The sequence below is a fragment of the Netta rufina genome, assembly GCF_964035555.1.
Source record: "Netta rufina genome assembly, chromosome: 31".
Taxonomy (NCBI): Eukaryota; Metazoa; Chordata; class Aves; order Anseriformes; family Anatidae; genus Netta; species Netta rufina.
The window spans coordinates 2629247-2639995 of NC_140155.1; the positions used below are offsets into that span (position 1 = coordinate 2629247).

General features: G+C 55.9%; 4 protein-coding genes across 4 annotated transcripts in view; 1 reads left to right on the forward strand and 3 right to left on the reverse strand.

The window, feature by feature from the left end:
- LOC311220387 (zinc finger protein 692-like) overlaps nt 1-184 on the reverse strand; it is a gene marked incomplete at its 5' end in the record, with an annotated part of 9073 nt that extends 8889 nt beyond the window's left edge. Inside the window, one exon of the mRNA XM_084303895.1 lies at nt 179-184. Within this exon, the coding sequence (XP_084160021.1) occupies nt 179-184 (6 nt within the window). The remainder of the gene's footprint in view (nt 1-178) is intronic.
- Nucleotides 185-230: 46 nt separating this feature from the next.
- Nucleotides 231-2622, reverse strand: LOC311220388 (zinc finger protein 692-like; the record flags this gene model as incomplete). Its single annotated transcript, XM_084303896.1, has 4 exons — nt 231-590; nt 1039-1070; nt 1168-1370; nt 2569-2622. 4 exons carry the CDS (start codon nt 2620-2622, stop codon nt 253-255), a joined length of 627 nt encoding a protein of 208 aa, XP_084160022.1. The 3' UTR covers nt 231-252.
- A 1084-nt stretch (nt 2623-3706) lies between these two features.
- LOC311220389 (killer cell lectin-like receptor subfamily F member 1) lies at nt 3707-5343 on the reverse strand (the record flags this gene model as incomplete). Its single annotated transcript, XM_084303897.1, has 6 exons — nt 3707-3830; nt 3938-4053; nt 4286-4431; nt 4547-4672; nt 4759-4881; nt 5259-5343. The coding sequence occupies 6 exons, from the start codon at nt 5341-5343 to the stop codon at nt 3707-3709; spliced, it is 720 nt and encodes a 239-aa protein (XP_084160023.1).
- A 1449-nt stretch (nt 5344-6792) lies between these two features.
- Nucleotides 6793-10749, forward strand: LOC311220439 (early activation antigen CD69-like). The gene is made up of 6 exons (XM_084303975.1): nt 6793-6806; nt 8810-9007; nt 9225-9305; nt 9726-9904; nt 10045-10145; nt 10260-10749. The coding sequence occupies exons 2-6, from the start codon at nt 8818-8820 to the stop codon at nt 10438-10440; spliced, it is 732 nt and encodes a 243-aa protein (XP_084160101.1). The 5' UTR covers nt 6793-6806; nt 8810-8817; the 3' UTR covers nt 10441-10749.

The window sequence follows — 10749 nt, forward strand, 5'->3', positions numbered from 1 at the left end:
AGACAACAAGAGACTTGGGACCACCCAAAGGTCTTCTATTTTTGGGCTACCAGAGCCTTGGGACCACCCAAAAATCTTCTAATTTGGACTACAAGAGTCCAACAGTGAAACGAGAGCAGAGCACGGGAGCCCACCTTCCTCCCAGCTGAAGACGAGGAAGACCACCACCCAACCTCACCTCCATCACTGCTTTCACCCGCCTCCTCCCTCCGGTTTCCGTCACCAGCGGGTGACCAAGCTGCCACCTCTGCTTCAGCCACCATCCTTTTTGGGGCTGGATCCGTCCACTTTGGGCTCGGCAATGAGCCCTGCCCGCCGCAATGACCGCCGGCGCCTGGGGACCGGTGGGGAGTTGGACCCCAAATCTTCCTCGGTGACTCCCCACGGCTGCTGGCCATCGGCCACGGTGGGGACGCCCCAGGAGAAGCTGTGACCGGCCACGCACTCCCACACCAGCTGGGCTGGGCTGCCCGAGGCTGGGGGTTTCACGTCGGGGACGAAGCCACACTCTTGGCCATGGCCATGGGAGAGGGCGACCAGGCGCTGCAAGGCATCGGCGTGGAGAAGGCTGGGTTCTGGGGTGCTTGGTCCTGGGTTAGGGCATGAAAAAAATAAGCGATTCGGTGATGAACAGGTCCAAAAATTCGACTTTTGGGTTGATTTTTGGTTCTCCGAACCCAATTAAAGATTTTTTGGTGTTGGATAACGTCAAAGGGCTCCCTCTGCCACCTCCCCACCTCCAACCTCCTGGTGTCCCCCACCCCATGAAGCACCCTCACAGCTGCTTCTTCCCTTCTTTCACAACCCCAAAACCTCACAAAGACCCCAAAAAGGAGCTGGGGGAGGGGACCACCATCCCCAACAAACCAACGGGGCAAGAGCCACCTCCGCGGCGACCCCAACCCCACACCGCCGCAAGCATCTCCTCCCAGGAAAGGGTGTCGTGCAATGCGAATTTTCACAATAAATGCATTTTGGGTGAAAAAATATAAAAGAAAATGTAGATGGGGGGTATCCATGGGGGAAAAAGGCACCTACCTGGGCTCAAAACACAACCCTGGGAGCTGTACCTGCGGAAGGAGGAGGCAGCGTGATCGACCTGAAGGTCGCCCCGACCCCACGGGGGTTTTTTTGGGGTATTTTTGGGGGGTTTTCTGGTCTACGGACCTGTCGAGGAGGAATTTGGCCAGCTGGGAGTGCAGGGCGAAGCCCAGCTGCTCCTTGAGGCGACACCACTGCTCCAGGTGGCCCCCCAGGCGGATTCGGCACTTGCTGCGGCGGGCGTCCAGCTCCCGGCGTTTCTGGCGGCGGACGCAATCGGGGGGCCCGCTGGCGGCCCGGGCGGGCCGGGATCCATGAGGGGGGGGGTCCTGGGGGGGTGATAAGGGGGTGATAATGGGGTGAGAGGGGGGGTGAGGGGGGGGCCCTGGGGGGGTGATAAGGGGGTGAAGGGGGGGTCTGGGGGGGTGATAAGGGGGTGAGGAGGGGGCTGGGGGGGGTGATAAGGGGGGTCTGGGGGGGTGATAAGGGGGTGAGGAGGGGGCTGGGGGGTGATAATGGGGTGATAAGGGGGTCTGGGGGGGTGATGAGGGGGTGAGGAGGGTTTAGGGGGGTGATAAGGGGGTTGGGGGGGTGATGAGGGGGTGGGGGGGGTCTGGGGGAGTGATGAGGGGGTGAGGGGGGGTGTTAAGGGATTGAGGGGGGGGTCTGGGGGGGGTGATAAGGGGGTGAGGAGGGGTCTGGGGGATGAGGAGGGGGTGATAAGGGGGTGAGGGGGGGTCTGGGGGGGTGATGAGGGGGGTGTGGAGGGGTCTGGGGGGGTGATGAGGGGGTAAAGGGGGGGTCTGAGGGGGTGAGGGAGGGGGCTGGGGGGGTGATGAGGGGGCTGGGGGGAGGGGGCTGGGGGGGTGGTGTGGGGGGGTCTGGGGGGGTGATAAGGGGGTGATAAGAGGGTGAGGGGGGGGCTGGGGCCAGGGCTATGGGGCCAGGGGCTCAGGGGGAGACCCCAAAAGCCAGGAGCCCCGCCCACAGATATTTAAACCCCGCCCCCTCCGAGCCACACCCCTCTAAGCCCCGCCCCATCTCTCATGGCCACGCCCCCCACCGCAGCCCTGACCCTGCGTGGTCACGCCCACCCCGTAGCCCCGCCCAGCGCTCCGTTTGACCACGCCCCTTCATCTACGAAGCCCCGCCCCGCCATCTAACCCCTCCTCCCCTTCCCACAAGCCACGCCCCCTTCCCACAAGCCCCTCCCCCTCATCAATTAGCCCCGCCCCCCTCCCTCACGACCCCCCCCCCCCCCCCCCCCCCCCCCCCCCCCCGCCCGACCCTGCTCCCGCCGCCGCCGCTCCTTAAAGCGGGCCCCGCAGCGGGGAAGGCGGGGCCATGATGGAGAAGGGGGCCAAGCTCCGCTCCGCCGCCCCGACCCGCACCGGAGCCTCCTCGCCCGCCGCTCAGCCCGCTCCGCCGGGCCCTTCTCCACCGTAACCCGAGGGGGCCCCACCCTGAGGCCGTGCCCCCTTTAAGAGCCGAGAGCCAACCCCCCCCCTCCCCCCCCCCATCGCTCACACTGCTCAGGAAGCGGCACAAAATGGCGGACGGCCCGCCCCCGCCACTGCGCATGCGCCTTGCGCCCCCCCCGCCTGGAGCCGGGTCCCGCGCGCAGGGGCTGACGGGAGTTGTAGTCCTCGGCCCTGTAATGGCGGAGGCTTCTCCAAGGGGGCTGAAATAAGGGGAAATATTCCCAATTTCGGGCATTTGGTTGTGAAATATTCCACATTACGTGCAACTTAGGCTTCACCACAGCCAGTTGTGCATGGGATCCTCTTCAAGAGCAGTTATGAGGCAGCGTCTGCCTCCCTCCCCAGCAGCCTGCCCCACACCACCCTTTTTTTGACCAAATTGCTCCTTTCTCACTTTTTTTCTAACCTAAACTTATTCTGCACACAGCCCAGGTCCCCAGTACAACTCTTGGCATCATTACAAAAGTGAAAGCAACAAATATCTTCAAATATGGCTTTTTTTGCCCCACCATTTTCCGTCTCCTTCCCCTCTCCCATTTCTCCCCAGGGCATTTCTTTGCTTTTATGACGTCCTCTTCCCCCCCCCCCAGAGGCCTCTTGAAGTTGTCAGAGTCTATTCTTTCTGTTTTATATACATTAAAACATACATGCAAATGAGTTGCCACCTCAGAGCAGAGAAAATGAATCCTAGTGCTTCAGCGCCACAGAATCACTCATTGTGGTTTATACACCTGGGGCTATTTTTTTTTTATTATTTTTTTTGCCAGAAACCATATGAAAATGTCGTCCTGTGCAACCCCGATCTTGTAAACCACCAGCCACAACGAGAAGAAGGTGGCCAAGGGCTACAGAGAGAAAAAAGGCCTTTTTTTTTTTTTTTTCCAGGAATCATATGAAAACGTCAGCTTGTGCAACCCTGATTCTGTCAGGGCTCATCCCACCTGCAGAATAAATAAAGAAACAAAGAAAAAAGCTGCCTTTTCACCTGCCTCCCCCCAAATCCCAGAACCTCATTTCCCCCTCTTCACACCAGCCACCCCTTTCCAAAATGCCCCCTGCGTGCTGAAAATACAGCAGCCCTAGCAGACAACACAAAGCCCGCAGGGGTGAGAAGGGACTTTATTTTGAAAGCAATGTGGTTTTTTTTTTATTATTTTTATTTTTTGTTTTTTTTCCCAAGTCGCTCAGAGCAGGACGGCGTCTTTCTGGCAGATCCACGCCAAGGCAGAGCCGCAGGTTTCCGAGATGATCCTGTCCTCCCTCAGCGCCCCGCAGGCTCCGCTGGCGTTCGGGGTGCTCAGGTTGAACCTGAGGGTGCAAGAGAGATCCCGTGGCACCTCACGGGGGTCCCTGAGGGGACATTGGAGGTGTCCAACCCCATATCCATCCCCTCCAGGCTTCTCCCAGGCTCTCACCGGCTCTGGTCCAGGCGGGAGCCATCCAGCCAGGTCCAACCCATCCCCACAGAGGGCTGGGAGAGGCCGATCCAGAAGTAGCGTGTGGGTTTCTGTATGACTCGATTTAGGAAGTCCTATGATGGGAAACGGGGCTGGTGACTATGGTGGTTTTTGCTGTCCCCACAACTGGCTCCCCCACCCAGCCAGGAGCCCTGCTGGCGTCCCTAATGCTACCCCAGAGCTTTGGGCACCCATCCCTGCACCCTATGGGTGCGGACCCCAAATTTCTGGACCCCACAGCCCCTCGGGTGCAACCCTGAGCCCCGTCCCACATCCTAGCCAGTATCAGCCCCGTTACCAGCTCGCCCTGGTCCTCTGGCACCAGCAGCTGGCTCTCTGATGGCTGCAGTTCTCCCGGCTCTCCCTCCAGGAGCTGCTCTTGCTGGTGACCCAAAAACACTTCCTCCTGTGCAGCGTCCACCCCACAGGACACAGCTTGCAGCCCCCACCGTCTGCAGACAGACAGACGGACAGACAAACAGCCACGCAAACAACCCCGTCACAGCGCCACGGGGTGGGTGATAGCGGGGTTCAGACAGGGGGGATGCAATATTTTAAGGGGGTTACCTCCAGGGGGGCACAGGCTCATCCTCAGCCCCAGGTGGGTGCAGCCCAGGGTGGCAAAACTTTGTCCCTGCGACGCGTTCCCGCACCCCACAGCCCCCTGGTGCCTCTCCACCAGCAGCCAAGACACTGGGGGAGAGGGACCCTGAGCCCAAACGGGGGTGTCCCCAGTCCCCAGCACCCCCGAAAAAGGACACCCAGGGGTGTCAACTCACCGCATATCGCAAAGGACAGCAGCAGAACGGCCACCAGGGCCCCAAGGAGGCAGCGGGGGGATCGCATGGGGGTGCGAATCCACCGTGGGGCGAAGCCTGGCTCGGGGTCCCTCGTGGCAGGGCCTGCAGCCAGGGGAAGGGACACAAAAGGAGAAGTGGCGGGGCCGAGAGCATCCGTCAGCCCTGTCCTCTGTCCCAGGGGGTGCCCCAATTCTTCAGAGCAAAAGGGTTTTGGGGGATGCAGCCGAGCCCGACGGTGACAAGATGGGAGCGAAACGGGGGCGCCAGCAGCCAGCGTCTGGGTGCCATGGGGTGGCCAAAAACCACAGGCAAGCATCCCCCCAAAGCATCCTCTCAGTTTCCCCAGCTTGAGCGACTCTCTGGGACCCCAAGAGCTGCTTCTTGCACCCCGCTTCTTCCCCCCGCCAAGCAGTCGCCACCTGGGGTATCCTCTCGCCACCACAAACCCGTGGTGGGGATGGAGGATCGGACCCCGCTACCTGCATCCCGGAGGGGTCCCGGCCTCTCCGCAGCACCCCGCTTGCATCGCCTGTCCAAGGCCATGTAGCCATCCTCATCCTCCATGGCAGGAGGACACGCGGCGGGTGGAGGGGACACGATGGAGTCCGGAGGACAGGAAACCAAAATGCTCAGAGCTGCACCGGTGAAGTGTGAACCAGCGGCGGGGCCGGAGCTTCCTGCCACAGCTCACGGCCGTTCAATGCCCCTGAAAGTTTTTGGGGTCACCAACACCCTCGCCTAGTGCCCGGGTGAGAGGCACAAGATCCTCCTGCCTCCCCCAGGCTCACGGTCCGCCCTATAAATTACATCCCTAATGAGAAGATAGGGGCAGACTTGGGTCTTAATGCTGTCTCATGGCCAAAAAAAGGTGCTTTTGTGTCTTTTAGTGTTTTTCCCCATCCTGGTGCATGCCCAGACAAATCCCTTTGATGGATACAAGGCACTGCTTCGTTGGGATTCCAGTAAAAAAGGCACACATGCTTGAAAGCAGCTAAGAAAGTGTTTAATTGATTAATTAATTTAGCTATTTCTATTTTTTTTATTAACACCAGCATTTAATCCTGTCTTCCCTGCTCTGCCAGGTGCCTTTGCTCAGCCTCTGCCGATGCACAGCTTTCCAGCTGTGTTCTTCCAGGATTTTCTTGCAAAGAAGAAACACAAAACCAAACCAAACCAAACTGGAAAAAAAAAAAATAATAATAATATAAATGAAACGCTGTTCTTTGTTTGTTTATTTATTTATTTATTTATTTATTTTTTCCTGTTCTCTTGTCACTGTAGCAAGTCACAGCTACAGATTGGTTTTTCACGCCGCGAAAAACCGTCGTGATCATCTAGGAGTTGTCGTTGCTCTGTCTCCCCCCTTGCCCTCTCCACCCTCAAGGAAAAAAATAAAAAAAATAAAAAAATAAATAAATGATAATTCTGTTCTGAGGGGAAAAAAGGCTATTTGGATACGCACCCTAAAGGATATGCACCCCAAAGGATACGCACCCGAAGGGATATGCGCCCTATTTTAAATATGTGGTCGGGCTAACCAGACCTCAAAAAGCCTCAAAATCACCGTTTTGCCCTCAGAAGAGGGAAGTTGAAGCAACATTCACCCACCCCTTTGCAGGGACATTTTGTCAGAGCAGTGAAAAAAAAAAAAAAAAAAAAAAAGGAAACATCTGGAAGTTTTTGCCATTATTTCTCCCCCTCTCTGCTTCTGCACCGGGGACAGGACATTTCAAACCGTCCTGTGAACGGGGTTTCTTCATCAAAAGCATCAGAGATTTGCTCCCCTTCCTCTTTTGGCAGCCAGGGTAACATGGTGAGGGCAACTCCAAGCAGCGAGCAGTGAGCTTTTGAGTCATTTCAGTTGCTTTTATTTATTTAATAATTTACATTCCATGTATGTGAAGGCGTAGCCGTGGCCAGGCATTGGGCAAAAGCAACGGCTTACGTAACGGGGGGCTGTCCTTCGTGATTCATTTAATCTCCGCACATTTATTGCAACAAATCACACCGGAGAAGACGCTCAGAAGGTAAGTTTGCCTCCGAGCAGCGAAATTCGGGGCCAGCTGAGCGAGCACCGCTCGGGCTCGGGGCTGAAACAGGAAGGAAACGAGCAGCCAGCCAGGGCGTCCTTCCCAACTTTTTTTTTCTTTCATTGCTTTAAAGTTCATTTGTTTACTTCGTTATTTGCTCCTTTGCCCGCCCTCTTCGTCTCTCTCTCGCCTTTCTTTTTTGCATTTCTGCTGTGTTTTATTTATTTATTTATTTATTTTTTCTCGTCCTCCTCTCGCTCGCTCCCTTCTTTCAATGAACTTGGCACCCGATGGGCGCACGCAGCGCCGTGGCTCGGCGAGGAGTGCCTCGAAAACCTCACGTTTCCCAAAACCCTTCTTTTTCAGCTGGCTTTATGAAAGTTGCTGCTGCCGCGGTGCTGGCTGAATTTTCTTGCAGCTCCTTAGCCTGCCCCTGCTCCTTTCTCCCCCACTCCGCTGCCTCCGCCCCGTGCATCTTCCTGTCCCCTTTTCCTTCCCTCACCCTCCTGCAATCTGCAAACCCTTTTCCCACCCACTTTTTCTCTACGTTTCCCCCCAGATCTCCAAAAATCCTCACACCCGGGGGGCTTTGCTGGCCCTCCATCCTCCTGTGCCCCCGGAGCTACAGGGAACCGTACAGCAGAGGTCCCCAAAATGCTTCTTTTCTCTTTTTCTTCATCCATTCCCAGCCCTCACGGAGCTGTGAAGCCGCCCACCTCCCCGGCATTTCCTCTGCTTCCCATCTTCCCAATTCTGGTGCAAAAAAAACCATTTTTGTTCTCACGGTACTGAGCTTAGCCCGAGGGAATATGCACTGCATGAGTTCATCGCCTGCCCTGCTCAGACCCTGAACGCTGCGAGGATCGCTTGTTTTGTACACATTAGTAGTAGTAGTGCTATTCCCGTTATTATTTCCCATTATTATTTTTATTTTCCTTTCGTTGCTGCCTTAATAAACTGTCTCTATCTCAACCCACAGGCTTTTTTTTTTTTTTTTTTTTTTTTTTCCCTCTGATTCTCTCCCACGTCCCAGAGACAGGGGGAGGGTAGGGCAGGAAGGTGGTGCAATAGTTGGTGTCGAGCTGCTGTGACATGAGGTCATAGCGCAGCACGGCTGCCGCTCCCTGTCAGATTCATAAAAGCTGGTGAAGAAGCAGAATTCACTTACTTGATGCACCGCTGGGGAAGTCCACATCTGAGCAGCAAAACGTGGGGCCAGCTGAGCAAGCAATGCTTGCAAGCAATGCAATGCTCAGAGCAAGCAATGCTCAGCTCGGGGCTGAGATGGGGAGGGAAGGAGCAGCCAGCCAGGGTGGGTTTCCCAACTTTTTTCTTTCATTTTAAAGATTTTTCTTTTTTGCTGTTGTTCCTTTGCCCTCTCCCATTTTTCCACCCTCTTTCAATTCTTTGTCTCTTTCTCGCCTTTCTTTGCGTTTTCACTGTGTTTTTTTTTGTTTGTTTGTTTTTGCCTCTTTGTTGTTGTTGTTGTTGTTTTGTTTGTTTTTTTTGTTCCCCCTTTTTTGTTGGTTTTTTTTTTTTTTTGTTCCCCCCTTTTTTTTTTCTGCTCCCCTCTTCTTCTCTGCCTTCACTTTCAATGCCAAAACTGCATCGGGTGAGCTCTCATGTTGCAGTGTGTGTGTGCATAAAACCCTCGTGTTGCCCAAATTGCTCCCTTTCAATTCCCTTTCAGAAACTAAACCCCAATGGAAGAGCTGTGTGAATCTGCTTGCAGACGTTGCGAGCTCCTTCCACCTCTTCCTTTCCTGAAGATGCTCAACACGCCCTGGGTGGGATCCTGCACGATATGCTTGGTGTTTCTCAACAGCTGGGTGCACGCTGGTGGAGCTACGGGGCCGAGCCTCGTGGTGCTGCTGTCTGCAGCCACCCAGGGATCTCTCCTTCAGCCTCGTTTTTCCACCTCATCACCCCGCTTGCTGGGCTTGCAGGGGAGGGGAACCGCATCCGAGCCTTGCCTTCTATGTTGTTTTTTTTTTTTTTAGCAGCACCAATGCCTTCTGACGTGCTAAGCACTCCTGGAGCAGTGAACACTATGGTGCAAGATGAGCAGAGTGGCCTCACCTCCCAATATGAGGACCCCGACCAGCCCCAGGACCCCCAGGACACGGCGGTGACCCTCTATGTTGAGATGTCCACAGATGCTGCACCCACAGGCAGAAACAGGACCCAAAGATGCCTGGGTGAGTGCAGGGCCAGTGCCCAGCTGGGTTTTGAGCTGTCCTCCTGCTGCTGCAGCACTTGTGGGGGTGAACCCCGTGCCAAGGAGGAGGGAAACAGGGTCGAGGGGTGTCCGTGATCCCCCTGGCATCGCCTTCTGGTCGTGCTGGCGACGTGAGGGCAGTGCTGCTTGTGGGACAGCCCCGTCCTCACCACAAATATCTTTTCCTTCTGCTGCAGGCAGGGTTTGCACAACCCAGCGACAGCGTGATGTGCTGCTATTCCTGGCCTTGATGCTGATTCTTAGCATTGCGCTGATAGGTAAGGGCAGAGTGGCCACCACCATCCCACCCCTCTACACAGAGCTGCCCGTGCCCCCCTGCAGCCGGGTTATAGAACTAGCCGGGGTTGCAACTGGGTGATCTGTAAGGTCCCTCCCAACCCGAGCCATGCTACGCAAAGCCCTCTGAGATCCTCCAGCCCAACCTTTAACGAGTCCACCACTAAACCATGCTCCTGAGTTCTACACCTACCCGTGTCTTGAAGACCTCCAGGGATGGTGACTCAACCACTTCCCCGGGCAGCCACAATCCCTTTGGTAAAGAAATTCCTCCTAATATACAACCTCAGCCTCCCCTGGTGTAGCCTGGGAGACTCTCCCCTTGTCTTACCACTTGGGAGGGAGAAGAGCCTGATCCCCCTCTTGCTATAACCTCATTTAATGTCCTCTTTGCTCTGCAGCAACCAGAAAACAGCGGGAGACAGCCCCGGTGCTGGCGTGCCCTTACAAATGGGTTGGGTACCGCAACGTCTGCTACTACCTGTCGGGGCAGCAGGAGCAAGGCAACTGGAGCTGGAGCCAGGAGCAGTGTTCGAGACACGGGGCCTCGCTGGTCGTGGTGAAAAAGGACTGGGAATTGGTGAGTGCGGGGTGCTGGGTGGCTGTGGGGCTGGGACAGCCGGGCGGGATGTCCCACAGCGGGGCAGCGAGTCCCGTGGGGCTGACGGAGCGCGGTGCTCCAGCAGCTTCTGACTGTCTGCCTCTCTCCTTGCCGCCCAGAAATTTCTGAGACAGTTCAAAGACAGCGGGGATTCCTGGCTTGGGCTGCGGAGACGGGGTGAACAACTGCAGTGGGTGGATGGCAGCAGCTTCAATTTGACGTGAGTCCTGCGAGGGGGCAGAGCCTGATGGCCCCGGTGTGCCGTGGCCGTGCACTGCTGCCAAAGGGCACGGGGAAGTGCAGAAGGCTGCAGTGGCATTCCTTGTCGTTGCAGGTTCCCGGTGCAGGGCGTCGCAGAGTGCGTCTACTTGAATGGCGAGGACGTGGCGACCTCAAGCTGTTGGCAGAGCCGGCCTTATATCTGCAGCAAGCCCCAGGCTGTGGGGGCAGCTCCTGAGAAAGATGGTGGAGAAAGGACTTTCTCCATGCTGGACACTGGCGGCTCCTCTCATTGATGAAGGATGATGCTCTTCAGAAATCCTTTCAAGTGTTTGCGTCTGTGGTTTTGAGGTCAAAACTGAAGCCTGATGACTAAGGATGGAACCTGAGGTGGAAGAGGTGCTGACTAACATCAGAGCTGAACAAGACTCAAACCTTACGGACCAGACCTGGGGATGATGTTCTCGACATCATCTGAAGAGCATCGACCACATTGCACTTTGTTGTGCCCCATGTTATTATTATTGTTATTGTTATTATTTATATATGGACAAAATGATTTTTCAAGCTCCCTTCCAATTACTAACTTTCTGTTATTCTGTGAA